At 55.0% G+C, this 27,363-nt stretch overlaps 1 protein-coding gene across 2 annotated transcripts in view; it reads left to right on the top strand.

The window, feature by feature from the left end:
- The first annotated feature begins 1,355 nt into the window (after window positions 1-1,355).
- Window positions 1,356-27,363, top strand: part of MAP2K3 (mitogen-activated protein kinase kinase 3) — a 30,263-nt gene continuing 4,255 nt past the window's right edge. Inside the window, exons 1-8 of one of the 2 annotated variants that reach the window (XM_088527756.1) lie at window positions 1,356-1,467; window positions 19,192-19,224; window positions 19,829-19,898; window positions 21,763-21,811; window positions 25,320-25,433; window positions 25,956-26,075; window positions 26,320-26,436; window positions 26,676-26,727. In XM_088527756.1, coding sequence (XP_088383882.1) covers window positions 1,452-1,467; window positions 19,192-19,224; window positions 19,829-19,898; window positions 21,763-21,811; window positions 25,320-25,433; window positions 25,956-26,075; window positions 26,320-26,436; window positions 26,676-26,727 — 571 coding nt within the window. In that variant the 5' untranslated portion in view covers window positions 1,356-1,451. Of the gene's footprint in view, window positions 1,468-13,622; window positions 13,898-19,191; window positions 19,225-19,828; window positions 19,899-21,762; window positions 21,812-25,319; window positions 25,434-25,955; window positions 26,076-26,319; window positions 26,437-26,675; window positions 26,728-27,363 lie in introns of those variants that run through there. The other variant, XM_088527757.1, reaches the window with a different exon arrangement.

Here is a 27,363-nt window from a genome sequence, read left to right as displayed (position 1 = left end):
GCCAGCAATTACAGCTACCTCTGATCTCCCAGATACACTTATCCGGCAAGGAGTCAGTTTGATCCGATGAGGAGCAGCTCAGGCAGACAGGAGGAGTTGCAGGCAAAAGGAACAACTCCAGCAGACACGTAGAGGCTGCGAAACAACATAAAGGTGCCCATGAGAGGCAACTGAGTCCTGACTCCAAAGAGGAAATGACCAAAGCACTTGATGGCTCAAATGATGCCTCTGATCCTGTTCCCTAACCCCAGTGAGATTTTTCATGCCGAGCGCATCCACATTCCCATTCCCACCTCTGCAATGCTCCTGAAGATCCCAGGTTACAGGCATCCCTGCTGGTTAAACTCCCCGGTGATGCAAGGAGGGAGAAAATGAGGCGATCGTTCCACCCACCCCTTTAATTGCCACCCGGGCTGCAGCAGGCAGCCATCCCCAGCCGTGGAAGGAACAGGAATCGCGCTGTGCAAAATGCTCCCAGCTGCAAGGGTCGTGTCCCGTGTTACACAGCCAGAGCCAGTGCCACCACGTCCAGCTGGGGACAAGGACATCTCCCCTGCGCCCCGGTGCAAGCGCCGCTCTGCAGCCTGGTCAATCTCACACCAAAGCACCGACCCAACCCAAACCTGTTTGCACGGGCCGGCCTGGAGCTCCAGCCCGGCTGCTGATTCAGATCCGCGAGGCCAAGAGCCAGGAAGGCCCGTGACGATCCCACCTCCTGCCCAGCCAGCCCAGGCCGCTCTTGCCTCACAGCTAATGGCCTCGCGGTTCAGTGGGAGCGGGATTTTTTTAACACGGCTCCTCACCCGCGTTGACGGGCTTGAAAGGTGTTGAGCCGGCCACGTCCCTGGGAAGGGTAATGGCTCTCGCTAATAGAACTCTGTAATTTGCTTCCCATTTGAGCATGGCTCGTCTGCACCGCCACGGCTGGACGAAAGCCGGGCTCGGCACGGGAGAGCTTTCCTTGGCGCGGCTTCCCCGTCCTCCACGGACAGGGCAGGAAGGCCCTGGGCCTTCCCTGTGCTTGGGGGACAAGGCTGCTTGGCCATGGGGGCAAGGGAGGCCCGCGCGGCCCCTCACGCCGCAGGCGCGACGAGGCCGCGCGACCTCCCCTCAGCGCGAGCCGCCATTTCGGGGCGGCAGAGCCGGCCTGGGGCGCGGGGCTGGGGGGGCAAAGGGAGGAGAAAGCCCCTCTACCCACCCGCCCACCTCGCTCCACCCGCAGGCGACCGCCCGAGAACCAGAAAACTCTCCGCGGGGAGGTGGGACGTGGCCGCGCCCCTCCGCGGCGGGCGACCAATAGGAGCGAGGCTTTGGCTGCGGGGGCGGGGCCCGGCGGGGCCTGGCCCCGCCCCCGCGGCTCTTCCCCCGCTGCGTGCCGCGCGCGGGCGGACTCCGGCGCGCGCTGCCGAGGCCGGGCATGGTGCTGGTCGCGTCGCCGCCCGCACGCCGACATGTCGCTGCCCAGAGGTACCGGGAGCGCCGCGGGGCCGGGGCGGGGGGACGGCGGGCGGGAGGGCTGCGACCTGCGTTGGGGACGGGAGTGGGAGGGGGGGCTCGTCCCGGGACATCGCCTGGTGCAGCCCAAGGCATCGCCCGGTGCATCCTGAAGGATTTGCCGTGCACGTCCAAGGGCATCGCCCGGTGCATCCCAAGGCACCTCCGGGTGCATCCCACTGCATCCCACTGCCTGGCACAGCGGAAGGTGTTGCCCAGGACATCCCAAGGCATTGCCGGATGTATCCCGAGCTGTTACAGCCCAGCGCGTTGCAAGGAATCACTGGGCACATCTGAAGGTCTCACCTGGGATATCCAAAGGAGTTTCCTGGCACATCCGAAGGCACCCCCAGGAGCACCCAAAGGCATCGCCTGGATCGTCCCAAGGCATCGCCCAACACAGGTGCATCTGGGTGCATCGGATGGCGGCACCTGGTGCTCCGAAAGCATCGCCCTGGCCACATCCAAAGGCATCGCCTGGCACATCCTAAGTGTCCTTGGGCACATCCAAAGCATCACCTGACGGCAGGAGCGCAGGGTCCGTGCCCCCATAGGGATGGGGAAGCCAGGACCTTCCTGGCCGGGGCTGGCACCGGGCAAGGGCACCCAGGCCAAATGTTGGACCTCAGGTTTGTTTGGGGCTGGCGACAACGGGCTCAGCCCTCGCAGAGTGTCGCCTGTGCGTGATGCAAGTTTTTAGGTGTTGGCTGGATGGTCCTTGCGTTATTATTGGCTTAATTAAGACCTAATGGAATAATTAAGTCTTATGTAAACTGAGAAGATAGGATGCTAGATATACAATTGTTGCCCAATCTCTCTTGTATAAATTTCCTGTTATCTGCGCCTTTGGTGTCCCGCCAGCACAGCCCTGATAGGCAGCGCCGTTCTGTTAGGTGAAATCAAGAATATCTCCCAAGCTTTCTCCTTTGTAATTAATTTGTTTATGTGGGAAGAAGAGCACGGGAAGCTTGGAGATCGCCATCCCTGTCCTTGCTCATTCAGAATCGCCTGCATCTACCCGACCATGCGTGTGAGGTTCACTGGTTTCCCCAGATTTTGCTGTGTCTTTGCATGTGCTTAAAAGTCCGTGTGTGATTTTTGCAGGATTTGGGCTGAACTAATCTTAAGTTGCTCGTAGGCAGCGTATCCTGATGGCTGGCAGGAGCAATTTGGCTGCCTGGTTGCTGCTAAATTGATGCCAGAGTAGATAAATGAGTGATTTCACCAGATGGAGCAATTGGGCAGCCTGTTTTTCTGTCTGCTGAAGCCTCTTGGCAACTGCAGAAGGCTCAGGAGCAGACACTGCTTCCCAACCTACGGAGCCTGAACTGCAGCACGAGGGCCAGGCCGCTGGCTGGGCAGCCCTACGGCAGGGCAGGAATGGCGAGGGATGCTCCCCGCTTCTTCCAAAGCATCCATTTTAATTGCAACCTGCTGCCCGATGGCAGCGCGGGGTGGTCGTGCAATTCTTGCAGCTGGGATGCATGTGTTTTTTAGAGGAAAACACGTGCAAACGGCACAGTTTGGCCCCCAACCTGCTGGAAGGGAAGGGGCTGGACGTGTTGCTGGAAGCGCCCCGCGGCGCGTGCCAACCCCGGGCACACGCGCGTGTCAGAGAGTTTCCCCTTGCGGCTGGCAAACGTGAGCGTGTGTCACGGGCGTTATTTATAGAGCAGCACCGTGATTCAGGTGGCCTGGTCACTGTCCTCAGGTATCGGCCCGGGGTGACTCCGTGCACCCAACGGGGGAGTTTTGAGGGAGACGGGGAAAATTGCCACGCTGATGCCTTTGAGCTGGAGGCAGCTGGTTGCATGAGCAGCGCGAGCGGCGACGGGGCAGAGCAGGGCAGAAAAGCGTGCAAGGGGCGATTGCTGCTTCTCTTTTATCACTGGAATAAAATCCCTTTTTTTTTTTCCTTGTTCTGGAGTGATACACAGGAAACTCAAAGTCAGGAGCCATGTGAGCAGATGAACACACCTTGGCGTGACTTTTTTTTTTCTTTCTTTAAATGATCCGTGTCTTAAACGGAGGGAATGTGGACCTGCGTTTCCTGTTTGCTGGGTATGTAGGCTCTGAATCAGCAGCGATTTGTAATTGTGCTGAGCGGGGCTGCTGACTCACGGGTAGGAGCACGTGCCCAGACGGCTCCCCGCGCGGGAAGGCTTCAAAAAAGGGTCTGTGGGAACCCAGTGCAAGGCCAGAAACTGCCTGGACTGCAGGGATGCAGCACTGGGATGAATCCACAACACGGGCGACGCGTCTGCCTTTTCTCAGCCCCTCCTCTGGTTCTCTTGGTGCGTCTGCAATGTCCTCACGATGGACCTGGGTTTTGCTTGTGCCTTGGAAATGCAAGTTGCTTGCAGAGGGGGTTACTGCTCGTTGGGTTGGTGCCTGTGAATGCTCTTAGGTCCGGAGTGCTGCTTCCACCTGCACCAAGTCCGTCACGTTAACCGCATGGCTGTTGAGTCATCCTGGGCCTCCTTGGGCACGGCCTGTGTTTAGGCTGGCTCTGCTTGGGGAAATCCAGTGGGTTTGGGCTTTCATTTCCTGGTTGCTTCCCCTTGTCAGGCTGCAAACGGTCAGGATAGCAGATGGAGCCCGCCGGGGTGTTGCTCTCAGCTGGGCTGCTTCGGTGGTAGATGCACAAACACTCGGCCGCTGTCGTTTCGGCTTAGTCACGGGATCGCCGTCCGCCTCTGGAGTTTTTGAGGATGCGTGTCCCTGTAGCCGTGACACGTGGGAATGGAATGGTGCTGGGCGAGGGAGCTTCTCCTCGGCTCCCAACTAAACATAGCTTTTCAGATAAACACCTTGCGTGGCTTATGTGAAGCTTAGGAGGGATTTCAGCTTAATTCCTCTCCCCATTGCCCATATCTGGTTGATCCAAATTATCTGGTGGGATCAAGATGTGTGTGAAAGCATCCCTTGCTATTTCGGGGTAATCTTGCTGTGTCAGGGCTAATGTTTACTAAAATACGCAAAATCTCTAGCTTGTCTCAAGTCAGCGAAACCTGCCTGAGTGGTATTTATCAAATTGCTGATGTTGAGGGAAGGAGTCACCCCAATGTCCTGGGAACTGCGTGTGTGTCTTTTCTCTAGAGCTTTATAAGGGTCACAGTCGCCGGCAGCAAATCTCAACACGTGGTCCTGGATGTGCTTTTTCCAACACTGCACCAGGAGGTCGCTTGAGGAAGCAGCTCTGGAGCTGCAGGGTTGCAGGCAGGGAGGATGCGGCGATGAGATCCGGAGGGAAAGGACCTGCTTGTCCTCCCCTGGGCTCACCTGGCACCAAAGCTGAGGTAGCTCCAAAGCAATTTGAGCTGTTGAGCAATTCTCCTCCAGGAAGACGCAAGTAGCTTTTGAGGTGCCTGGATGTGACCCACTGCACTTCACAACCACGTGTCTTTACTTCCCTTTTTGGGTAGCAACAGGTCAGTGTTTCCTGATGCAGGGCTCCAGCGTGAGGATTTGCAATTGGGCTGTGGGTGAGGGTGCTTGGAGAGATGTTACGCTGTTGGGAAAAGGGAGCAGCATCCAGCTGAAGCCAGGCTGCATTTCCCGAAGGCATCTCCTTTAACTCCAAGACTTGGCAAAAATCAATGAAATCCGTGCAAGAACTCAGGAATGAGCTTGTTCTGATAAGCTGTCTGTTATAGGCAGGTAAATAAGCAGTGTGCATGAGTCTGTGCTGCAGAGAGGATTTTTTTTGGTGACACGTGGGAATTCCTGATCTTTTTGCAGCCTGGGAGATGCCCCATCTCCCCACGGCTCCTTTTCCCCATGTGGGGAGGAGGAACCCCCGTTGTGTGGGTCCACAATGAAACCTAGGAGATCACCTCCAAACCAAGCTATCCCGTGCTCTAAGCCTTAACTTCATTATGTCAGGAAAATTGCTGATTAGTGGGTTTTTTTTTCGATTAAAAACATAATACAAGTGGAAGGGGAAGCAGGATGAGACAAAATTTACCAGAAATTATTATTTGTAGAGCATCCACCCTTCCTCCCCCCAAAACCAGAAAAAAAATCTAGCTTTGGAAAGGAAGAAGCCTCCAGGGTGCTGGATATAAGTAATTTCCCATCAGTGCAGCTAACCTTCGCTGTGGTTTGGCACTGGGATCGGCACGATTGCTCCTATCGGAGGGGGTGACCGGGGTAGGTGCTCCCGCTTCTGGCAGCGTTTGGACCCTCTCCTCCCCAGCAGCTGCCGGCCGAGCGCTGAAGTGACTCTTGGTGCAGGGTGTTTCCAGCCTGCTAATGCTCTCTTACGTCTTTCCTAGCCAATTTCAATTTTTTGGCATCTTTAGGAGACTTAAAAGCAGCTTTTAATTACTGTTTTCCATCGCTCCAAAGGTCACTGAGATCCTCACTGCGGAGCCAGCAGCACCGTTAATATTTCAGGGCTTGGCTTAAGCAGAGGAGGGTGAATTTAACACTGGTGGCTACAGGGGGGAATACGCAGGGATCCCTAAAGGACTGAGCTCTGAACGGTTTCCAATAAAGCGTGCGCAGAAATCTGCGGCGAGGGTGGCATTGTGCAGGTGTTTCTTCAGAAGTGCCAAGAGACTAAGGGGTAAAATACCCCGTGTGATTCAGTTTGGGTTAGCATGTACGACCTGAGCTTCTCTTGGATCCGGCTGTGCTGCTTTTCTTCTTCAGAGCCCCTTGCAGCAAGCGTGGCACATTTAGGGGAAAGTCACGTAGGAAATTTAGGGAAATGGAGCAGGCTGGTGTAAACACTCTCCTTCCAAGGTAGTCATGGGCTCAGCACCCTGCCAGCTTTGCTGGCTGTTGTGACACTCCGGCGCTGTTTCCTGCTAAGGCTGTGGGCGGATGTTCGCTCCGAAAGCGGTTTGTGACCCGCGAGGCCGGATCTGGAAGCAGGGAGCCTGCTCTGGCTGGAAAGCCGGGGCGCGGAACGTGTCCTGGGCGTCCCGTGGGGCCTCCTCGTGGCCGGGGTTTTGAGCCCGTAGCTGGTGCAACTCGGATCATGAGCACAGTGACACACGGAGCAGAGAGGGATCCGAAGGGAATGCGCCTGTCTGCGAGGCCTGGCAGGTGCCAGTCGTGTGTCTGATGGTTTATAACCACGCAGGGCTGGTGACACGGATGGGACGGAGGGGTTGGAGAGAGGACGGGAGTCCCTTTTGGTGGACCACGTGCTCTGCCCTGGCTGTTAACACATGAGAGTATCCTGGATTGCTGGAAGGGGTTTGCTGTACATCCCAAAGCAGCCGCAGGAGAGAGCAGGAGCTTCCCTGCAGGAGAGAGCGGGAGCTTCTCCTCCATGCTCCATCCATGTGGTGGAAGGAGTTCCTGCTCCAGGGCGGAGAGCTTGCTCTGCTGGGTGTCGGAGTGGGAAAGCTCGGGAAAGGCTCGTTCTGCCTGGAAGGGGACCACAAAGGAGCAGGGCAGGAAGCCGGCGGGATCATGAGGACAGTCTCCGAGTCGGTCCCTAACGTGTGGCCCATGGTCACGTGCGGCTGCAAAGGGACGTGATGCCTGGGAGATGCGAGGGGCTCCCTGCAGGTCATTGCTAACAATGACACAGCTTTTTTTTTTCTTTCCTTTTTTTTTAATAAGAGCCAGATGTGCTCGTCATTGAGGCTTTTAAGAAAGCCACACTGCATACTTAAACATCCCCTGCCGCTGTGGATCTCTTGGTTTCTCTCCTGAAATGCTGCCAAGTTGCATCTCAGCCAAAGATGAAGTGATCCTGTGCTGATGTGTTGCGTTAGCTGCTCTTTGCTACCTCCCAAGTGCCTTTAAAAGGTGCTTGGGGGCGAGGTGGGGGGCCTAGTCCCATGTACTTGCTCTGCATCTGCTTGTAAAACCCCGTGTTTGCATCCAGAAGGTGCCTGCTGTTATCCCAAGGAATTCTTTGGGCTTGCAAACGTGCATGTGTTGAATGCAGCTGCATGCTCAGCTGGCTCTCTAGGTTTCCCTGCTCTCCTTGCAACTAAAATCATCCCTCTCTTTCCGCCCTGTTCCTGTCGAGGGGCTCCCCGCACATTGGCGCTGCTTCCCCTCAACTCCCTGCCCCGTTGGCGAGAGCTCGTGGGCATATGGACCAAGAAAAGTGGTGGTACTGGGCTTGCAGCTTGGCGTGCTGGGCTTGCAGCATCGTTTGCCATGAGCATCGGTGGCCGCTGGAGACCATCCAGAGCTGGGCAAAGCCAGGATTGCCTTTGAGCTGGCCGTGCCTCCGCTTGGCCACCTTCCCGTCTCGCTTGCCCAAGAAGAAGCTGTTGATGAGACCCGTGCGGTCTGATTAAGGTGCCTGGATGACCCGAGGAAAGCGGTGGCCGGAGGAGGACAGATCCCGGAGGTGCTCCGTGCCTCCGGCACGTGCCCCACGTTGCTGCGTTGCCCTTCGTTTGGGATCCGCAAAGAATTTCTTGTTCGGTAACTGCGGATTTCCCCGCGGGGTTTTACAGCTCGGCAAGGGAAACCGTGCGTAACAGTCGCGTGGCCGGGAGCCAGCACGTGTTTCCCTTTATCTCTAGCAGGTTTGACGTTTTCCGCGTCCCCTTCCATGTCACTTGCCGCCTTGCAAAATGCTGCTTTGCCCCGAAATGCTGCCCGCAGCCATGTTTTTCTCAGGCAAAAGGGATTTCTGTGTGTTCGCTTGTTTTATGTAGAAGAAAACGATTCTTGGAAGGGCTGAGCGTGCCCCACGGAAGCTGCAGGCTGTGACTCAGCGCCCTTCGCCCAGCCCGCGAGTCCTTGACCGAGGCTGCGCGCTGGGCGCGCTGGGGCTCGTCCCTGCAAACGGCTTTTTTCCTAGGGCAGAACGACAGCTCTGTAGGCAGCGTTTCATAGGAAAAGCCCTCAACGGCTTAATTCCACTGAACTCCGGAAAAATTGCACCACAGGGAAAATAGGTGGATTTGAGAGACGTGGGTGAGGAGTGCAACAGGAAAAAAAGAAGTTAAAAACCACCAGAATGGAACATGCAGAGCAGTGCGGTCCCTTCCTGCTTTACAGGCAGCAGCGGTGCTGCCACGTGGGAACGGCGCTGCCGACTCCTCACTTTCCTTTTGGGCTGCCCCGTCGCGAGCTGCCCCGGGGGGAATTTGGTGCTCAGATTGGCTGCAAAAAGGTGTTTTCCCACTGCAGAGAAATCACAGTTTTGGCCACGAGCTGCCGTTGGGATTGGTGGGATGGGGCCATGGAAAGGTGTTGCTGCGTGGGAGGATTGCCGCGGGGTTCGGCATGCTGCTGGTCCAGCTGTTGTTTGAGATGCTTTTAAGCTTCATGGCAGGAAATTTGGAGGAATAAAGACAAAATGTTTGCAGGTACCTCCTGCAAAGCATGAAGCACGTGCTGTTTCTATATATTATTTTAACTTGCTGCCAGCAGGAGCTGGTCCCGTGCACCAGCTGGATGCGGTTTTCAGGATGTGGGACCTAGGGCTGTCTTTTGGGATAGAGCTGGAGGAGCAGAGCAAGGATGTGCTTGTTCCTGCTGGGAACTGTCCATGCAGACTTGTCTCCGCATGGACAAGGTTTCCAAGGGCCAAGGTCTCGCCTTGCTGCATCAACCCTTTCCCTTGGCTCCTGCCGCACGTAGGTCGCGTGGGCCAAACCGGTCGCCTCTCCTGACGCAGAAGCCTTGGCTGCTGGTGGTTTGGGCTGATGCTTTTTGGCCGAGCACTGAGGTTTTTGTGTGGCAAGAGGCTTTACGCCGAGATAAGGATGACCCTGAGGGGAATTGGACGCTGTCCCTACTCAAGTCTGCTCTCATCCCAATCCAGCCGGCGTTTTTCCTTGGGCCGCTCAAAGCCCAGCGAGGCCTCCTGGCCCCCCCATGGCCTCACGATGGATGGGATGGATTTGGGGGCTTATCCTGTCTTTCTTGGCACTGTACCCACTGCCCGCGATTGCTTTTCCACCCCAAGGAGCCCTTTTTTTTGCCTGCAGTTTCTTGGGAAGTGATAGGGAAAGTAGTGACGGACTGAGAGAGGACAGGAAGAACAAGCAGTGTCGGAGAGGCAGCAAAGTGCAAAAGGACTCGCGTGGGAGCAGCGAGATCCTCTCAGCTCTGCATTAGAGAGCTGCAGAGCAGTGCTCGCCTGCACCAAGTTGACAGCGAAAAGAAATAACTCCAGGTCTTCCCCACTCCTCCTCCCCAGCACTGTGGTGCTAGGTTGCTGCTGGATATTGGAGGGTTTGCTCCAAAAATGTGCAGCCACCGCTGCAGGCTCCGCTCTCCCCAGGTCCCTCTCTCCTGACACGCTGCTTAGGTACCCTTGGCATGGAGGTAATCGGAGGAACTAGATCACAGATGAGCTTGTTGGGTGGGTTGAGCATAAAAATGCTCGTGGCTTCGGGCAGGTGAGGGCAGAATCGGGTGCTGAACAACAAGTGGGATTTTCTGCCGCGCGGGCCGCGCTGCCGCTCTGCCCCTGCCGAGCGGCGCGGCACGACGGACAGACCTGTTCTGACTCACGGATGCCGAGCTGAGTTTGCAACACCTGCAGTTAGGTAACACCTCAAACGTGTGAGCTGGGCACGCTCGGCCTGGAGTCCCCGAGGAGCGATAAACACCAGGCGGGAGGCTGCCAAATTCGCAATCCCGGAGGGTAACATCACTTGGAGCGGCGTGAGCAGCTGCTTGCCGTGTTCACCCGGTGCAAACGCGGTTCTCAAGAATGTCCCTTCCTGACCCTCCAGCCCAGGAGACACCTGGGTTGGTCTTTTGTTCCTGCTGTGCCCGCAGGCTGGCGCTTGCAAAGCATCGAGGGCTCCCTTATTTTCCACTCTATTCTCTTTGCAAAGCAGGTGCCTGCTCCGGTTTGCGTCGTTTGCAGAGATGAAATCACTCTTTCCCTGCCGAAAATAAATGGCAGGGAGGATGGCAGAAGGCTAATGAAGAAGGAGGCATTCTGAAGTATTGCACTGGAAGCGGAGACTGGCAGTGCTTGGCTTTTTTTTTCCCCACAAATTTACCGAGTTCTGGGAGCAGCTGGAAGTATTTGCAATTGCAGCATTTTGGAAAGAAAAAAGCAAGGCTTTTGGCTATGCTTTGGCATCAAGTTGCATTGGACAATTAAAAAGTCAGATGACTCTTCTCCCTTCCCAGAAAAAAAAGAAATGGAAAGCGTTCCTTCTCTGTCCAGCTGACCCGATCTGAAATGGCCTTGAGTTTCTTCTCTCGTCCACAAACCGTCGTCTGCCAAATGATCAACCCCAAATTGTCTTTTTCTTGGCTTTGCCTCTAGACTGGGAACTCAAAGGGAAAAGCATTGCCCCAGCGAGGGTGCTGGGGGTGGAATTGGATGCAGATGACAGCGGTTCTGCTTCTTTTCCATCCTTTTCTTCTGTAACCAGCTCTTTGCCTTTCTCCACGCACCGTCCCCTTGCTTTTTCCTAGAGATCCAGACGCTTGGGCTGGGGTTGCTTCCAGACCGTCGTCTCCTGGCCGCCCGCCAGTGTCTGCAGGGGAGCGACGCGGCCCGCACGGGTCCCGCGGGATGGATCGGCCCCGCGAGCGCCTTGTGGGCTGCTCTCCCTGGATGGACCCGGGATGGGCTCGGCGGCTCCGGACGAGGCCTCTTGGAGGGTGCTGGAGCACTTGGGTTCCCTTAGGGAAAACCCTGTTTGAGGGAGGGATGCAGAGGCAGCAGGTCCCTGCATAGGCTCACCCTGGATTACGTTGCCGTGCTGCTCCAAAGAGGTGGCAGTAGCCGCTGTAACCGTGGTCTCCTTGGAAGAGGGTTTTGCACAGGCCGTTGCGAGGTTGCACCGTTCTCATTGCACAGGCAGCACGTCACAAAATAGCCAAATGCAAACACCGTCTGGCCAGAGCTTTTAAGTTTCCTAAATGCAGTCCGGTCTGTGCCCCGCGGGGGTTTTTAGAGGGCAGCCTGTCTGCGATCGTGCGTCTTTGTAACCAGAACAGCGAGCCGCAGCCCGAAAGCAAAGTGCCAAAGCAAACATTTCTGCAGCCCTCCGGGTTGTGCAGGTAACCTAGAAATACCCGTGGGATGTAGCTGGGTGGCGAGGACCGCACTGTGTTATCCGACAGTGCGCTGAGCCCCGGTGCAGCCGCTGAGCCTGAGGCTTGCAGCCCCCCTTGATGCTTCTCCATATTGGAAATTCCCACCATTTCCCTCAGTCTCCAGGTCGCTTTCCCACCCGGCCCTGGGCAGGGTGGGCACTGCCAGAACGTTCCTGGCTCCGCTTGAAGCGGAGCAGAGGAGCTCTTGCCCGATTGATGATTAATCATCTCCAAACTCCGTCCCGCAGGAATGGAAAGACAACCCTGTTCCCTTTCCGCCTGGATTCAGTTCAAAGGCTTCGCTTAAAAATAGAGCTGCCTGTGTGTTTCCAGGCTGCCGCGGGGCCGGAGCCGGCCGTGGGTCTCCGGGGCGCCGTGTCGCCCGGGGCTTTGCGGAGAGCGGGATGGTCCGTGTTGATCCTTGGGCACTGGAAAGTGTCACCCTCCGCGGAGCAGTTTGCACAGTCCATTTTAGCTCTCGCTCCTGGAGACTTTGATGTGCCCAAATGTCATGTGGGGAGAAGAAGCCCCTCTTGGGCCGGTTCTGCTTTGCGCCAAAACCCAGCGGGGCCGACGCAAAGGGAACGGTGCTTCCCAGCGCGTCGCCAGCACATGGGACCGCTGGCCTGGGGATTTGGTGCTCAGGAGCAGCAATGATTTTTGGGTGGTTTGCAGGAATCTATTACGTGTTTTATGTCTGAGCTGGGGAATTGATAAATTTGGAGAGGACTGCGGCGCTGGAGCCGGGTGCCGGCACAGCCTGTGCTAGCAGCTCCCATGTTAGCATCCTTTATGTGCTGGTGGTCTGTGCTTGAAACTATACCCTGGGAGTGGAAATCCTCCTGAGAAAATATCCTCTGCAGCCCTCCCGGGCCTTAGGTAAACACTATTTAAAGTTAGAGGCTCTCGTTATGTTGGCATGTGCGTTTACCTTGACCTCTGCCCTTTCCGCCTGCATACGCGTATGGCCTGGCACCGCCGGAGGCTTCGGGAATATGTCAGGAGCAAGCTGGGAGCACGTTTGCAGCTATTAGTTGAAGGTACAGAACTTGCTGCAGCCTCTCCAGGCTGGCAGGGAATCGGAAACAAAACTGCAGCCTGTCAAAGCCAAGCCTGGCTTTGACCAGCAGCGTCGGCGCTGGCTCCTCCTGGACTGCTTTTGAGGTAGAGGGGGAGAGCAAACATGGTTTAGCTCAGCTTTCCTTGCATACTGGCAGAGAAATGAAATATTTTGCTCTGTGTCTTCATCTCTCATGCTATTTGCTTGCCGAATCCATGCAGCAATTTATATTTTGCCACCTGAGACGCTGTGTCTCGGTTGTCACCCAGGAATAGCTGCTAAGTGCTGTCCCGCTATTGTAATGGAACAATATTTCTGCTATTTGTTGTGGTAATAGTTGTTAGTGACAAAGCAATTTGCATGTCACCTGCAGCACCAAGAAATATGACCTCTTTCTTCCCGTCACTCCCTTGGTGACCAAACAACGATCGGGATCTTCCATCTCTTTCTCCGGCGAGCGCCGTGCGCTGCAGCCTCACCCGAGTGATCCGTGCTCCCCTCCTGTCTCTCCACTCTGCAAAGTCTGCAATGGCTGGTATTGCATTGCATCGTATGCATTGCACTGCATGCATTGCATACATTGCACTGCATGTGTTGCATCACATGCATTACATTGTGCTGCATGCATTGCATTGTGCTGCATGCATTGCATTGCATGCATTGCATTGTATGGATTGCATTGCATACATTGCATTGCATGCATTGCATTGCATACATTGCATTGCCACCCCTCAGCAGCATGTGGCCGATTTTGGCCCCGTGAGCGCGTCCACATGGCTGCTTCGCCCAGTTCTTCCAGCACAAACATCTTTTCCTGCAGGGCATTGGGGAGGAGGGAGTGGGACGATGCTGGGGGAGACAGGAGCGGGCTGCACCTCTGGAGCCACAAGCTGGAATTGAATGATTTTAATTTGTCCCAAGAAAACACATCCCCCCGGATGCCTTTTAGAAACCCGGTGCTTCAATGGCTCCCTGCGCTGGCTCCCCCCCAGTTTCCTGTTTACGTCATTGCTATTTCACTGCTGCAGTTTTTACAACTGTTGAGCTTTCAAGTGTAATCTGAGCTGAGACCGGCAGCTGCCCATGAACCTCCCGCGTCTCCCCCTGCTCCTCTCCACTGCGCTCGCGAATCCGAGGGGTCCGGCTCCGTGCACAGAGCTGCGGGCGGCCCCGCGAGCGCCTCGGACCATGACTTCTCGCCTGAAATAAGCCGTGGGATTCGCAGGAAGCTCCTCCGCGGCTGCATTCTGCAGACTTGCTTCTGCTCCCTCCTCCTGCCTCCCTTGGCGGCGAGCCGTGCCGTTTCTGTTCTTCATTTCTGGGAAGCCATGGACAAGAAGCAAGGTATATGTTGCAATTTGCAAAACACGTGGCGGGGGCGAGTGAATGGCTGGTTCTGATGCTAAAAGGGACCGTGTTTCTTTGTCGGATCGATGCATGCCGTTTTCATGCTCTTTTCTGGTAGGCTTGCTTGGAAAGGGGGATCTGTGTTTGCAGCCAGGCATCTATTTTTAAAGTTCTGGAGACTTGCATATTTTGTGCGTTGCTGAAAACCAGGCATCTTAATTGTAGAAGCCTCTCATAGCTAAAGGAAAATATTTTAAGGGTGAAGTTAGCTCGTGCCTCCGCTTTTGTCTGCATTCCTCGTTTGCAAGGTTTTGCAGGAGCTGTTGCGTGGTTTCTCTCTGCAAAAAAGCCTGTTGCGTTGGAAATGCAAGTGCTTGCCGTGGACTTGGCAGTCAGGAGCTCTGATTCAGCAGAGCTGACAGGTTGTTTTCAGCTCACTCTGCTGCAGGCAACTGACTGCAAGGGTTTTTTTTTCTGAAGCACCTTTTCTTCCTCTGAGTTCACTCTTTTGAAGAAGTTGCAAGCCTGGATTATTCACAAGAGCCCTGCTCTGTAAGGGAAGCTCAATGGGCTGATGAGTGACGGCTTTGGGCAGGTTGAGAGCCTTTTTTCCACTTGCATGGGTAGTATTTTCCACTCTGAATGGTGGAAATACTGTGGCATGTCGGCAAGGAGCTGACTCTCATGACCAAAGCAACCAAAATCACCTCCTTGCTTCGCTGTACTCTGCCTCTATCAGAAAAGGCAAAGTTTGATTTTTATAGCCCTTAAGCCTCAATATGGACCCTCATTGCTGTTTTTATTTTTTTTTTCTTGGAATGCTTTTCTGTTTTAGCTCTTCCTTTGCAGCAGAGATGGGAAACACTGGATTCCTGGTATCCTCTGCCCCATCTGTGGCATTTGACTCTCCTTAGGTGGAGGAGAAGGTGGGAGGCATCTGAAACGCTTTCCCAAGCACTAACTGGGCTCTCCAGCTCTGGAAGCAGCCTGCCACCAAGAGCTGATTTATCCTGTGGCCGTCACCAGGACTTCACCTGGGGCTGGCACTGAGGAGGCAGCAGAGAGGTTTAATTTCAAAGGTCGGCTCAGGCAAATAGTTTTATTTACAGTTCTGTAGATTGTCCTGTCGTTCCTCTCCGCCCACGCCGGCAGAGAGGAACGATAAACCTCCCGGGGAGAGGCGCAGCAGAACGGGATTTGGGCAAAGACGCCATGTTCGACGTGGAATTAAGCAGTTCCAGGAAGTGTAAGCGCTTGCTCCTAGCTGGTGAAGGCTACAGCACGAGAGAAAAATTAACTGCTAAGGGTGGTTTTTTTTCTATAGGAGGAAATGGTTCCTTTCTTAGCATAAAGGATGCAGCTACGTGCCTGTAGCATCACGTGGGTAAAACGCCCGTGCTGAGGACCTCGGTCCCCTTATTTTCCCTGCGCTGGTGCACGGTGGCCTGTGCTCCCGGCTGGCACTGCCAGCCTGGTGGCCAGCACATTTGCATGGCTCCTTCCAGGGTGCCAGCACCAGCAAAGCTCAACCATCGACCGGAAAAGCGTTTGGGTTTCAGACCTCGCTGCCAGCTGCCTCTGTGGCTCCGGGCGTGCTGGGACGTGTCCCACATCCCCCCGTTTGGTTACTTTTGCCATGCGCGAAGGGGATCTGTAGATGCCACCAAGCAGCGGGTTTGGAAGCACCCGCTCTGTTCTAGCTGTCACCTCTCTTGCAGGCGCCTGGGAGAGTCCCCAGGTTTTTCAGGTGACATAAACCATTCTTCTAGCAGCTCTGAGCATCCCGACCTTAGGGGGATCCCAGCTACGTGCGAGAGACGATAACGGGGCTTCACAGGTGATAAGGGACCAACAAGAGCCACCTTTGGGGCTAGAAATGACTGCTGCGCCAGGGACTGCCGGGGATGGAATTGCAAGATCTTCTCCTTTTTATCCCACTGCCTTTTTACTTTCCCGTCTTTTTTTTTTTTAAAAAAAAAAAACTCCTCCCTTCATCTTCCATCGCCCAGGGCCTTTGCTGGGAGGCTGCAGAGGCTGCCTCAGCGCACGCTAATCTCGCGGGGCCGAAGTCTGGCCCCGCGCAGCCGGCTCTTGCGCTCGCAAGATAACGCGCAGCGGTGCCGGGGAGCCTTGCAGCGGGGGCGATAACTGGGCTGGGCAGCAGCAAGGGAAGCCGCGCTGTGCCCCGAGCTCGTGCCATGGATATTCCCGCCCGGAGCGGGCCGCAGGGAGTGTGCGGAGCTTTGGGGCAGGACCGCTGGTCTCCTTTTTTCCGGGTTGTGTTGGAGAGGAAGTGGCGCCCGCCTGCTCCACCTCCGCCTCTCTGGCTGCAAGCAGCCGCCAAGGGCTGCAGTTGCTTCCTGAGAGCTTGGGAGTGTGGCAGGAAATTCGGGTCGGCCAAGCAGGATGCTGGAAACCTCGCGGAGCTGTGGCCATGGCAAGTTTGGGAAGAGCAAGGAGATTTCCTGCTTTTCCCATGGGGGCAGCATCCTTGGCAGGGAGAAACGTGTGATTTGCTCTTCTGCAAGCACGGGATGAGCTGGGTTTTCCATAAGCACGAGTGGTCCAGCTGGAGCCGTGGAGCGGAGGGCAGAGCAGTTCTGGTTTTGCTGGTTTTATCAGGGCTTTTCCAGATGGGAGCCAGGAAATGTGTGATGGAGGTGGCATAGGGTGGAACGGGGATGGCCGCTGACCTCAGCGCGGTAGCACGGGGTGGACGGCAGTGATTTGGGCGATGGGGAGCTGGCTGATGGCACGGGGCCTTTGCTGGGGTGCTGTGTAAACGCACTGGGGCCGAGCTGGGGGAATAGTTCTGGTTTTTAGAGGATCGCTGCTGCACGGAGGAGCAAAACAGCTCGTCTGCGCGGCGCAAGCGCTTTGTAGCTGGGAATGTCCCTGTCCCCGCCGACCAGCGCTTGCAAATCCAAGCGTGGATGGAGCTCCCGCAGCTCCGGCGGCTCGGGATGAGGAAGGGCCGCGGTGGCAATGCCAGATCGAGGGCTGTGCAGACCCCGCTGGCGCCGCGTGAGTCAGCGCTCCGGGCACACAGGGCGCTTTGTGCTCCCTGCTCCGGGTTACTATGGCAATGGGGGAGAGGGAGAGCAAACATTAAGCAAAATACCAGCTGGATAAGGGGGCGTTTCGGGGCCTCACGGAAAGCCCTGGCTCGCGGCCACGTGTCCGGGAGCAGCCTCGCTCCGCGGGGCGGGAGATGCGGGCGGATGAGCCTCCCGGATCCGCTGGCCCCCGTGGCGCCCGGATGGAGGAACCTGAGGAGGAAGCAGCCGCTTGGCCTCCCTGCGAGCCGAGGGCCGGGGGCGTTCTGCAAATCCTGCCCGGCCCACACGGGAGCCCCGGCTCGTCCGCACGGGCCGCGGCCCGCGCTCGGCATCCGCGCGGAGGCGGAGGGCGCTCGCTGTGCCCGGACGCGTGTCCGTGCAGGCTGGCGTTGGGCTCGGGGGTCGTTTGGCCGGGCAGTGCGCCAGGGGGGCTCCAAGCAAAACTGCCAGTCGCATCTTGGAGCAGGTCGCAGGGGAGGGATGCTTGGAAAAAGCTCCCCTTGGCTAAACCGCTCGTGTGCAGCGACGGCAGCGTGTGCTCGAGCGCCAGGACTTGAGGACCCCGTGTTGCTGGCCCTGTGGCAGGTCGTCCACATCCAGCAGAGAGTGCAGGGATGCTGGGAGGGAAGGGCCCTCCTGCTGCATGATGCAGCCTTCATTCGGCCCCGGTGTGTGTTTGCTCCTGGAGTTGCTCGAGCAGGTAAAAGTCTGGGGCTATTTAGAGCTCCCTCTGCTCGGCTCTGGATAAGGGATTGGGAGGGGAAATGCTGCTGGCTCGTGAGCTGGAAACCACGGCTGCCGCGACATGGTCCGGTCCCTGGAGACCTTTTCCTGCCAACTCCAACTCTTGGTTGAGTTTGGAGCAGAGCAGCTCGCTAGGTGAGAGTCACTGGGTGCGTGGCCAAGACACAGAGAGGCCTCCAGAGAAACAGGACAGTGCCCGAGTTGGGATGAGAGCCCCGTCCTGTGCTTCAGGGCTTCTAATCAGGGCTTAGTACAGTCAGCAGCGTGTCCCAACGCGAGGAGTGAGGCCCTCGAGCCACAGCTGGGCATTCCCTGGAGCAGAGGCCTGTTGGGAATTGCGGTGCGGCGGTAGATCCCTCTGCTCGGGGAGGCCTTGCCGGTGCCACACGACTTCTCCGAGGGGCTGCACCTCCCGTCCTGCCCACTGAGAACCAGCTGCTTCCTCTCTCCCTCCCTTTCCCAGCCATGCTCAGAGCGCTGGACTTTGTCCACGTGGGTGTCCCCAGGAGCCAGGCAGGTAGGAGCCATTCCTTATTCACTGGGAGCCTGTCCAAGGCCGTGCGGAGCCGGGAACTCCCCAGCTCCCAGCCACACGCTTGGAGCTCACCTTGCAGCTCTTGCTTCTAATGCATCTTCCAGGTCCAGGTGGTCTGAAGCACGTTTAGCTGCAAACCACAGCTGCCCCTTGTCCCTGCTGGGAGGGCTCAGGGTAGCAAGGCGGGATTTTGGCAGCTCATCTCCTTGCAGCCTCCATCCAGAGCTCCTGTTGGGGAAGATCACATGCAGTTAAGCTGGATCGCTCCCAATTCCCTCCTAGCAGAAAATACAAAACCCACAGGAAGCTCGAGGACCTTGGCTAGAGTATGATCATGGTTTCAGTAGCTGTCCCAGAGCAAGCTTTGAGGGCCACCACCGGAGTGCGGCTGCTCGTGACAGCCACATTCCCTCAAGAACAACCGGCCTCGTGGATCCCGGTGCGGATGTGCACTAGGACCTCCTTGCTGCAATGTCCTCAACCCCACAGGGTGCAAAGAGCCCCAGGGCTCCCATGGTCCTGCTGCACGTCAGGTCGGATGAGCTCTGTGTGACAGGGTGGCCTGGCCCTCCCTGACGGCGCCCGAGCATGCACGGGGTGCCAGGAACCGCGGGATTGTTATTGCATTGGAAAATGTGCCATCTCTTCCCAAGAAGGCCTGGATGGAAGCCTGGATCTCATGGGGAAAGGAGTGGTTGAGGAAAGTGGAGTGTTTTTGGGAGCCCCGTGTATCGCTAATGGCGTGGGGGGGACCTCCTGTGGTTGGACAAACTGGGATGGACAGTGTCTCCTGGGGCCTTGCTCCTTCCAAGCCCTGGCGTTTTCTCCCCACAGAAATGTGCAACCAGAATTGTTTTTCTTGGATTGTATGTGGGACTGTAAGGGATCTGATTTGTACCCAGCTTGTCTGGAGCAGGAAAGCTAACCCAGTGTCTCTCTTCTGTCTCTTTCAGATTCCAAGGGATCCTTGGAGCCTCACAAACCAGGTTAGTGCCCCGCAGAAATGGCGATTTTAACCCGTCTCCTAAATATCAGCAATTAAAAATCAAAATTAGGAGAGACTTGTAATGGCCACAGGGAAAAAAGGAGCACTACTGGGATGGCTGAGGAGTATTGCAAGGCAGAGCTTGGCTAAGAGACTCGGAAAATGGTCCCCATCGATGCACTTTTGGTCATTTCTGAGGGCAAGAGATCGACAGGGATGTTGAGACCCACTTGTGCTTCTGGCTGTTGCCTCTAAAATTGGGCAATAGGTGTGAGCATGGTGGCTTTGTCACGTAGCCTTGATGTGGCTGTGCAATGCAAGAGGTTCGGGCCCTAGCTTAGTGCTAGGCCTGTGCCACAAGGTATTTTTTTACTGGATCCAAACTCATTTGAGCTCTGGAGGCTCCAGGACTCTCTTCGGTTCCTGCATATCCGTAGATGAGGCAAAAGGACAGGGTCATTGATATGGGAGGAGGGAGTCTGTAGAAGAGCAGTTGGATTGAGTTTGGGTGGATCTAGGCCTGGCTAGCTGGTAGCTGTGGGTGAGAGAATGCTTGAAGGAAGAAAGAAAATGTGTGTAGCTCACACGTGCATCTTCTGTTCTAGCAAAGAGCAAGAAGAAACGGGAACTGAGGATACCATGTTTCACCATTAAGCAGCCTGTTGCCAACACAACGTAAGTGTCTCCACTGCTTGAAACCAACTGTGGTTCTCCAGAGCATCTGGATTCAGAGTGGGCTGATGGGGAAAAAGGGGAAAGGCCCTTGTAGATTTGACAAAGTCAACATAGTTAGGGTGTGCTCAAGTTACGGCTTGTGTGTGATGACAAGGAATTGCACACACTTGCACACCTGCTTGCACGCATGTACCCAGGGAACGCCTCTCTGGGAGGCAGCTCTTTGCCTAAAATAGCTGAGGGGCAAAGACCTTGCTGGGAGATTTTCTTCTGTCCTGCTTCTGCAGCTCTGCTGATGCCAAAGGACAAAGGCTTGGTGAACTGGGACAGAAGAGGTGAATGTTTTTAGTGCAGGGGAAGAGAAGAGGTGATGTCAGCTGCATTGAGGCAGGTGTAGGATGAGGAGGGTTGGCAAGAGGTCCTCTATGGCATGTCACCCTCCCTGTGACCTGTGCATCACTCACAGCTTCCTGCCTTGTTGCAAGGACAACACAGAGCAGCTCGAGGTGCTCTGCCACATACTGCTTGTTGCCAGGGGCCAGTGCCCAGCTGTATCTCAGGGCATTGGAATTTGTCTGCCCTGTTTGTTTCATGCACTGGATGCTTGTTGTGCTGTGGAGGAGAATCAAGTTTAGCAGCACTCGGTTTGACAAAAAGCAGACAATTCAAATTCCTCCTCCATGTGATCTTCCAAAACACCTTGGGTTTGCCCCACTGCTGAGCCTTGTTTGCTCCAGAAACCTTCTCCACAGACCATCCTTGTTTCAGGAGAGCAGTAAAAACCTCAAAGGGGATCATCGCTATCTAAAAACACAGACAGGACAGATCCCCCGGGGGGGAACACTCCCCCATTAGGACTATCCAATATAGCCTGCGTTCTCCAAGCTCTGCATGCAGCAGCCACCTCCTTCCCCCTGGGGCAGCATCTCTCTCTCTGCTGCTATCACTGTTTGAATTTCCCCGAAGAAAGGGTCACACCTGAGTTTGCTGGGCGCTTGCATGCCCAGAGCACCGCTGAGAAGGTTCATGCCAGGTATCCACAATTTCTTTTCTCTGAACTTCCCAAGATGTAATGCAAATATTTGCACAGTGCAAGGCTTTCACTGTGAGACTGAATACTTCCTTAAAGCTGGAGATTGCCTTTTTGCTCTAATGGGAATTAGAAGGACTGACAAATTGGGCAATTCCCACTCCTTCAAGGTTGCAGGAAATGGGCAGAGCAAAGAAGCAAGGCACAAGAGATAAAAAAGCTAATGCCAGCTGTAGAAGTACCATGCCACAAGTAATGTAAAGTGGCCACCAATGAGGAAAAAGCCATAGAGGAAGACTTTCACCTGCGTGGTGTCGCATGGAGTGTGACATTGTAAAATGCTGGGCTCTCTGCCTGCCAAGCTGTCTACCACAGGCCTTCAAGTGTACACAAATGACTCACGCTGGAGGAATTACCTGTTGTTCTCTGGGTGTGTGTTCCAAGCTACGTGGCTGTCCTGTTACAACACCTGCCTGTCAAAACACGACAGCCGAGCTGCTCTGCTGCAGAAACATCTCATTTGATCAGTCCCAGTCCCTTGGGCTCCTGAAAACAGATGGTTTCTTAGTCTGTTGATTTGATCCCTGCCTGATCTAACTGACTCTTTTGGGGTCCTGCTGGTTGCGTTCAACAAATGCTTTGTGGGTGTGGACTGAGGTTTTACTTGCACAATTAAAGTATTTGTGAGTGTTGGAGGGGGCTGATTTGAACACATAATGACAAGGCACCGTGGAAAGCACTGGCTAAAAGCGCTCGAAGGAACGTGAAAACCTAGTTTTAGCTAAGAAGGTCAACACGGCTGTTGTTCTGCTGACTCTTTCTCTTTTCTTGCAGACCCCCAAGGAATTTGGACTCCAGAACATTCATTACCATTGGAGATAAAGTACGTGCAGCAGGGTTTTTTGTTTTTTTTTTTTTTTGCTTGCCTTCAGTCTTGCTTGCCCCTTTTATGGCGAGTTTCATGGGTGATACTGTCATGTCTCCTTGTAAAATCAGATGTTGATATTTCAATGCACATTTGAACAACCATGAGAAGGACTGTGCCATCCTTGTGCATCTCAGGGAAGGGCCTTTGAAGGCATGAGATGTCCCTCAGCAAGACCTTCTCCCTGTTGAACACTGGGCCTCTGCTCTAATGTTTAGAGCAGCGACTACTTGGGACAGATCCTGAAGGGCAGAGCTAAGCTGGCTGGGTGGAAGCAATTTGTAAATTGGTTCCTGAGTTTTGGGTGAAGTGGAAAATCCTATGACCGCTTCTGCCCGGGGGATTATCCTGTTCCTTTTGTCATGAAGGTGGAAATTCCCTGCAAGGGAGTCCTTGGCTCCCAATGTCTGCCCCACAGTAGGGCCCACGTTGCCAGAAGATGTGGTGGAGGTAGCGGCAGAGGGACCAGGTTTGCATTGCCTCGTTCTGCCAACGAGTTGTTGGTAGCCCCAAGGTCCAATTGGTCTGTGGTGTGCTCAGAGCACTGTCAGGCCTGACCACAGTACTGGGGGGATGTATTTCATCTATACCTCCTTATATCAGATGCATATATCCTTATATAAGATGCACAGGCTGTCCAGGGAGACCTTGGGTCTCCTGAGCTGCTGCTGCCTGTGCTTCCTGGCAGTGGGGATTGCAGGTGAGGTGCAGGCTTTGGTGTCTGGGATGGGGGCCCAGATGAGCACGTAGGACTGCAGAGCACCCCAGCTGCAAGAGGCGTTCGTGCAGGCACCCCAGTGCTCACTAGCTGCTCTCTCCTGGCTGCAGGCAGTGAGCAATGCTGTCCATAGTGAGTGATCACAAAGCTGCCTGCACAGCCCTGCCCGCAGCCTGGCTTGGAATGGAAAGATCCAGTCCATCCTCACTAAATCAGCGTGACCTCGCTGTGCTCCCCGGCCACCGCAAACAAAATCCCTGTTGTCCTACTGACCTCCGGGACTGTTTTACTGCCGGTGTCCAAAGAGAAGCAGGGCAAAAAGTTGCTTTCTGGCTCTCCTAAGCTATTCCTACTGACCTGATGAAAAATACTGCTAGAAATAGCCACCTCCTCTCTTTTGTTTCATTCTCTTGTTACGGGCTCTCCTGGGGCTGCAGAAGGCTGATTGCAAGTGAGCTAAAAATACTGTCCTGTACATTGGATCAGCCAATCTCTATCTCTAGCCGCTTACTTTGCAGGGTGGGCAGGTGCTCAGCTGATGGGCCCTAGTTCTGGAGCAAGATTTTTGGGCCAGGGGAGATAGGAGGGAAGGAAGAGGAGGAGAGGAAGCTTTGGCCAGGCCCGGAAAGCAATCCCACTGCCGGTGTTTGGTGCCGGGGGTATTAATAACTCGGGCAGAGCTGCTCTGCAGCAGCCTGGACAGCAGCGTGTGCCAAAGGAGAGTGCTGGAGCTTGGGGGAAGCTTGTCGTCCTCGCTGCCTTTGCTGCAGTGTGTTTATCCGAGTGTTTCCCCTGCCAGAGTTGCCCACCATTAAGACACAAGATGCGACTGAGCCTTTACTGCTGCTCAGTCGTGATATGTTGATATCAAGGAAAGTGTCTGCCTGGGAACATCCCTTCTCTGATAAAGACCAGCTGGGCTCTGCCTGTTCTGGGGGTTAGCGGAGCTGCCTGATCCAGGTGTTTGGAGCAACACGGTGTGGGATGGAGGAAGAGGGCTTGGGCATAGGCTGGCTTTAGGCCATGGGGCTGGATGATGATCTTGGGTCCCTGAAGTCCTTGCAAGAGCTGTCCTGCATTTCCGTTATCAGCTTGGCCACCCCAGGGCCATGAGGTGAGCGATGCTGGGATGGGACAGTGCCGGTCATGTCGGCGCGTGGCCTCTGTTGCTGGGCAGGGTTCCTGCAGTGTGCTGGGAACTGCCAGCTTCTGGGGAAGCCTTAGGGTAAATTCCAGGAAAAAAAAAAAGAAAACACAATAACCTGGAACAATTGCAGAACATGTGTCCTGAGAAGCACCACCAGATCCTTCCCGGAGGCCCCTGCGGGAGCCGCAAGCCTGTGCTGCACTGGCTGCCCGGGCCAGCGTGCTGCAGGGCTGCGTGTCCCCCTTAGCCCCGCTCTGCTCCTTACGGGATCCAGCATCCTGCCCGGAAAGCGGCTGGCACCTCCCCGCGCGGGGCAGCGCATATCTCAGCGCTGAGCTCAAGCACAGACCTCTCCTGATCCCGGCCTCGGCCGCCCGCCAGCCACATCTGCTTTGAATAAATGGAGCTGGGACTGGCTGGAACGTCCGGCGGAGCGGTTCCCTCCCGGCCCCGGCGCGTCCCCGTGCCCGGCGCGCAGGGGGGACGCTGGCCGGCAGCCACATCGCCCCGCTCGGCTTCTCCGCCGCCTCCGCTCGGCTCTGGGCGTATCTCGGAGGCGGCGTTTCCGATGCTTTGCAACCCGGGATTTTCCCACCCTTGCTGCCGTGCTGGCTACTGGGTCAGTTTGGCATCCTGGTGTTATTTTTGTTCCCTGAGACCAGAGGAAAAGCAGAGAGGCTGGATAAAGTCCTGCCTGGCTGAAAGAAGGCCTGTAGCTTATTAAGAGCAATGAAGGCAGAGTCCAAAAATAGCCCATGTCTCACGCAGGCAGCTTGTCCCTGCCCAGCAGAGCAGACGATTAGAGGCTAACGTGTGTTTAGGGAAACTTGTTGGGTTGCACAGAAACTTGCTCCCTGCTGCAGGGGTTTGTCTGAGCACAGGTTTTTTTTTTTTTTTCTGCTTGAAATGAGCCTTATATAATTGCATTTGCCTTAGCTCCTTCCTCATTGCTAGCTCATGTTTTACCCTCCTGGCTGACGGTGGGAGAAAGTGTCGAAGCAGGCAGGAATCGTTTGAGCTCCCTGATATTGCACAGCAATGTGTTGCTGTGTGCACCCTGCCATCTAAGAGAGGTTTTGCATAAGTGGAGATGTTATTAGGCACCTGGGTGTTATTTGTGACCATGACCATGATCATGCAGGGCTCACAAGAGGAGGGCAAGGGAACACAGCTGGACGCAGGGATTAGGAATGGGAAGCGGCAGAGGTTTTTCATAGTTACCTGTGTTGGCAGTGGAGCTGATAAAATCCTGCAGGTTGTTTCAGCAACTGCAGAAATACCCTCGTGTCAGTAATGCCAACCAGGGGAAGAGGCACCAAACTTTGGTGCCCTTTCCAGGGGCAGTGTGCCCTGGTGTAAAGGATAAAACTCCTGATCTCAGGCTGCAGAGGGGGAATTGAATGAGCCTGCATGAGTAGAGCAAGAGGATTCAGGCTCTGATTCAGCAGATACAGAACAACAAAAAGATACATCCATCTCCTCTCTAAGTGTGATGCTTCCCCTGCGTATAAGAGCTGCTGGGGTGCGAGGTGCTCGTATTGGGCCTCTGTTGATGCCTTTGGTGGTGAGCAGGCGCCTCTCTGGTTTTTGTCTCCCTCCAGAACTTCGAGGTGGAGGCTGATGACCTGGTGACTATTTCGGAGCTGGGCCGCGGGGCCTACGGCGTGGTGGAGAAGGTCCGGCATGCCCAGAGCGGCACCATCATGGCCGTGAAGGTGAGGAGCAGGGCAGGGAATGGGCTCAGGCGGCTCCAGGGGGGCTCGGCTGGACTCTGCTGGTCACAGCGGAATGGGGACATGGATCTGAAGGAGTCTTGGCAGCCTCCAATGTCCCTGTGCAGCCTCACGCTGCCGCGCGGGTGCGAGCAGCCCCGGCGCTGGTGTCGGCTGGGCCCTGCAGCTCTCCTTAAGCAGGCGCTGAAATCCAGGCTCCGTGCCCGTGCCTGGTTAGTTGGGATGTGAGAGTGCCCCTTGAGGCTGCTGGATGGATCCCCTGTCTGTGGAGGGGTTTGCCAAGGTTTTTGTAATTCCTTAGGGTCCCATTGGAAAGAGGAGATCTGGGCATCTTCTCAGAGGGCCACTGTCAGCAAAATCAGCGCAAATGCTTGTCCTGGGCTCAGACTGCAGGTCCTTTGAATCAGAGCGAGGCAGTCTCCCTCCTTAGATTATGGTGTTATTTCACATATGTCAAAAAACGTCTTTTTTTTTCTTTCTTTTCCCCAATTTTTTTTGTCCCAGAGGATTCGAGCGACAGTGAACACCCAGGAGCAGAAGAGATTGTTGATGGACTTGGACATCTCCATGAGGACAGTCGACTGCTTCTACACTGTCACGTTTTACGGAGCCCTCTTCCGAGAGGTACTGCGACAGTGCGAGAGCCTGTGGGCTGCACAGCACCTTGGTGTGTGATAGCTGGGCAGCTCTATCCATGTCTGCCCAGTGCAGTGCCTCTGTGGCACCCTGTCCAGTGCAGTGGCTGCACAATGGGGACATCAGGTTGTCCTGTGTGGAAGGGGCAGTGTCTGTCCATGCCAATTCCTTCAGCTCCCAGGTTTCTGATGAATCCCCTCTTCACTCATCAATGACTTTCTTCTGTCTGCAGGGCGATGTGTGGATCTGCATGGAGCTCATGGACACCTCCTTAGATAAATTCTACAAGAAAGTGCTAGAGAAGAAGAAAACCATCCCTGAAGACATCTTGGGGAAAATGGCCGTGTCTGTGAGTACCTCTCGGGTTCATATGTCATTTAGTCTGTCCCCTGAGCGTCATGGTGATTCATTACACACCTCGTGTGTAGCTTGATGCCATAAGGCTACATTTTGTTTTCAAACTGGGGTTTGCTGCCTGCAGCCCTTTGGAGCCCTTCTGTAGGACACAGTATTTGGAAATGAGCAGTATGTTCACAGAGAAAGGTTGGTGCTGGGTGTGACTGACTCTTTTGTTCTTTTTGTCACCAGATTGTGCGAGCGCTGGAGCATCTGCACAGTAAATTGTCTGTGATCCACAGAGGTATGTACTGGATGGGGTTAGCATGATGTGGCTGGAGTTCTAGCCTTAAAGTAGATCATGCAAAGGGTCCTTTCCACAAAAAAATGTGGAGTGTGTGGATGTTCCCTTCATGTGTCTGCTTGCATGATGCTGTTCTTTTCCTCCTTGAAGGAAGGGTTGAACATTATGGCTGAATTCCCCGATGTCTGAATTATTATGGGCCTCTCTGTCTCTCTCTCTGAGTAGAAAGATGAATTGAAGGTGGTTCTTGGGAACAAAATCCCCTATCTTTCCTGTCTGGGTAGTTTTAGTCAGGTGTGGTCTGAAAGAGACCTTGCAAATTCAAGGGTGGGTATCTTAATGCCTAGGTCCTGGTGTAGTTTCTTGTATACCTCTGGACAAATTGTGATGATTGAGACATGAGCTGTCCCAAAAACTCAATGAGAGTTGAGCATTTAAGGCTGTGTTGGGCACTTAAATCTCTTCTAAGGAGGTGGGCATTAACTCCTCAGCATCTTATTTCTTATTTGACCTGCTTTGTGAGAGGGAGGCCTCTTCTGTCCTGAAGGTCTGATTTTAGTTTTTGGGTGAACAGCCTTTGTTGAAGGAAATAAATGGTGGGACTTTGTCTCTTTTTCCTTGTTTTAAGGCTCTCCT

This window comes from Tinamus guttatus, unplaced genomic scaffold (assembly GCF_059628265.1).
Source record: "Tinamus guttatus ecotype Peru unplaced genomic scaffold, ASM5962826v1 Tinamus_guttatus_pri_ptg000291l, whole genome shotgun sequence".
Lineage (NCBI taxonomy): Eukaryota > Metazoa > Chordata > Aves > Tinamiformes > Tinamidae > Tinamus > Tinamus guttatus.
The sequence above is the reverse complement of the archived record's forward strand: the minus strand, read 5'-3'. Positions and strand labels throughout refer to the sequence as shown.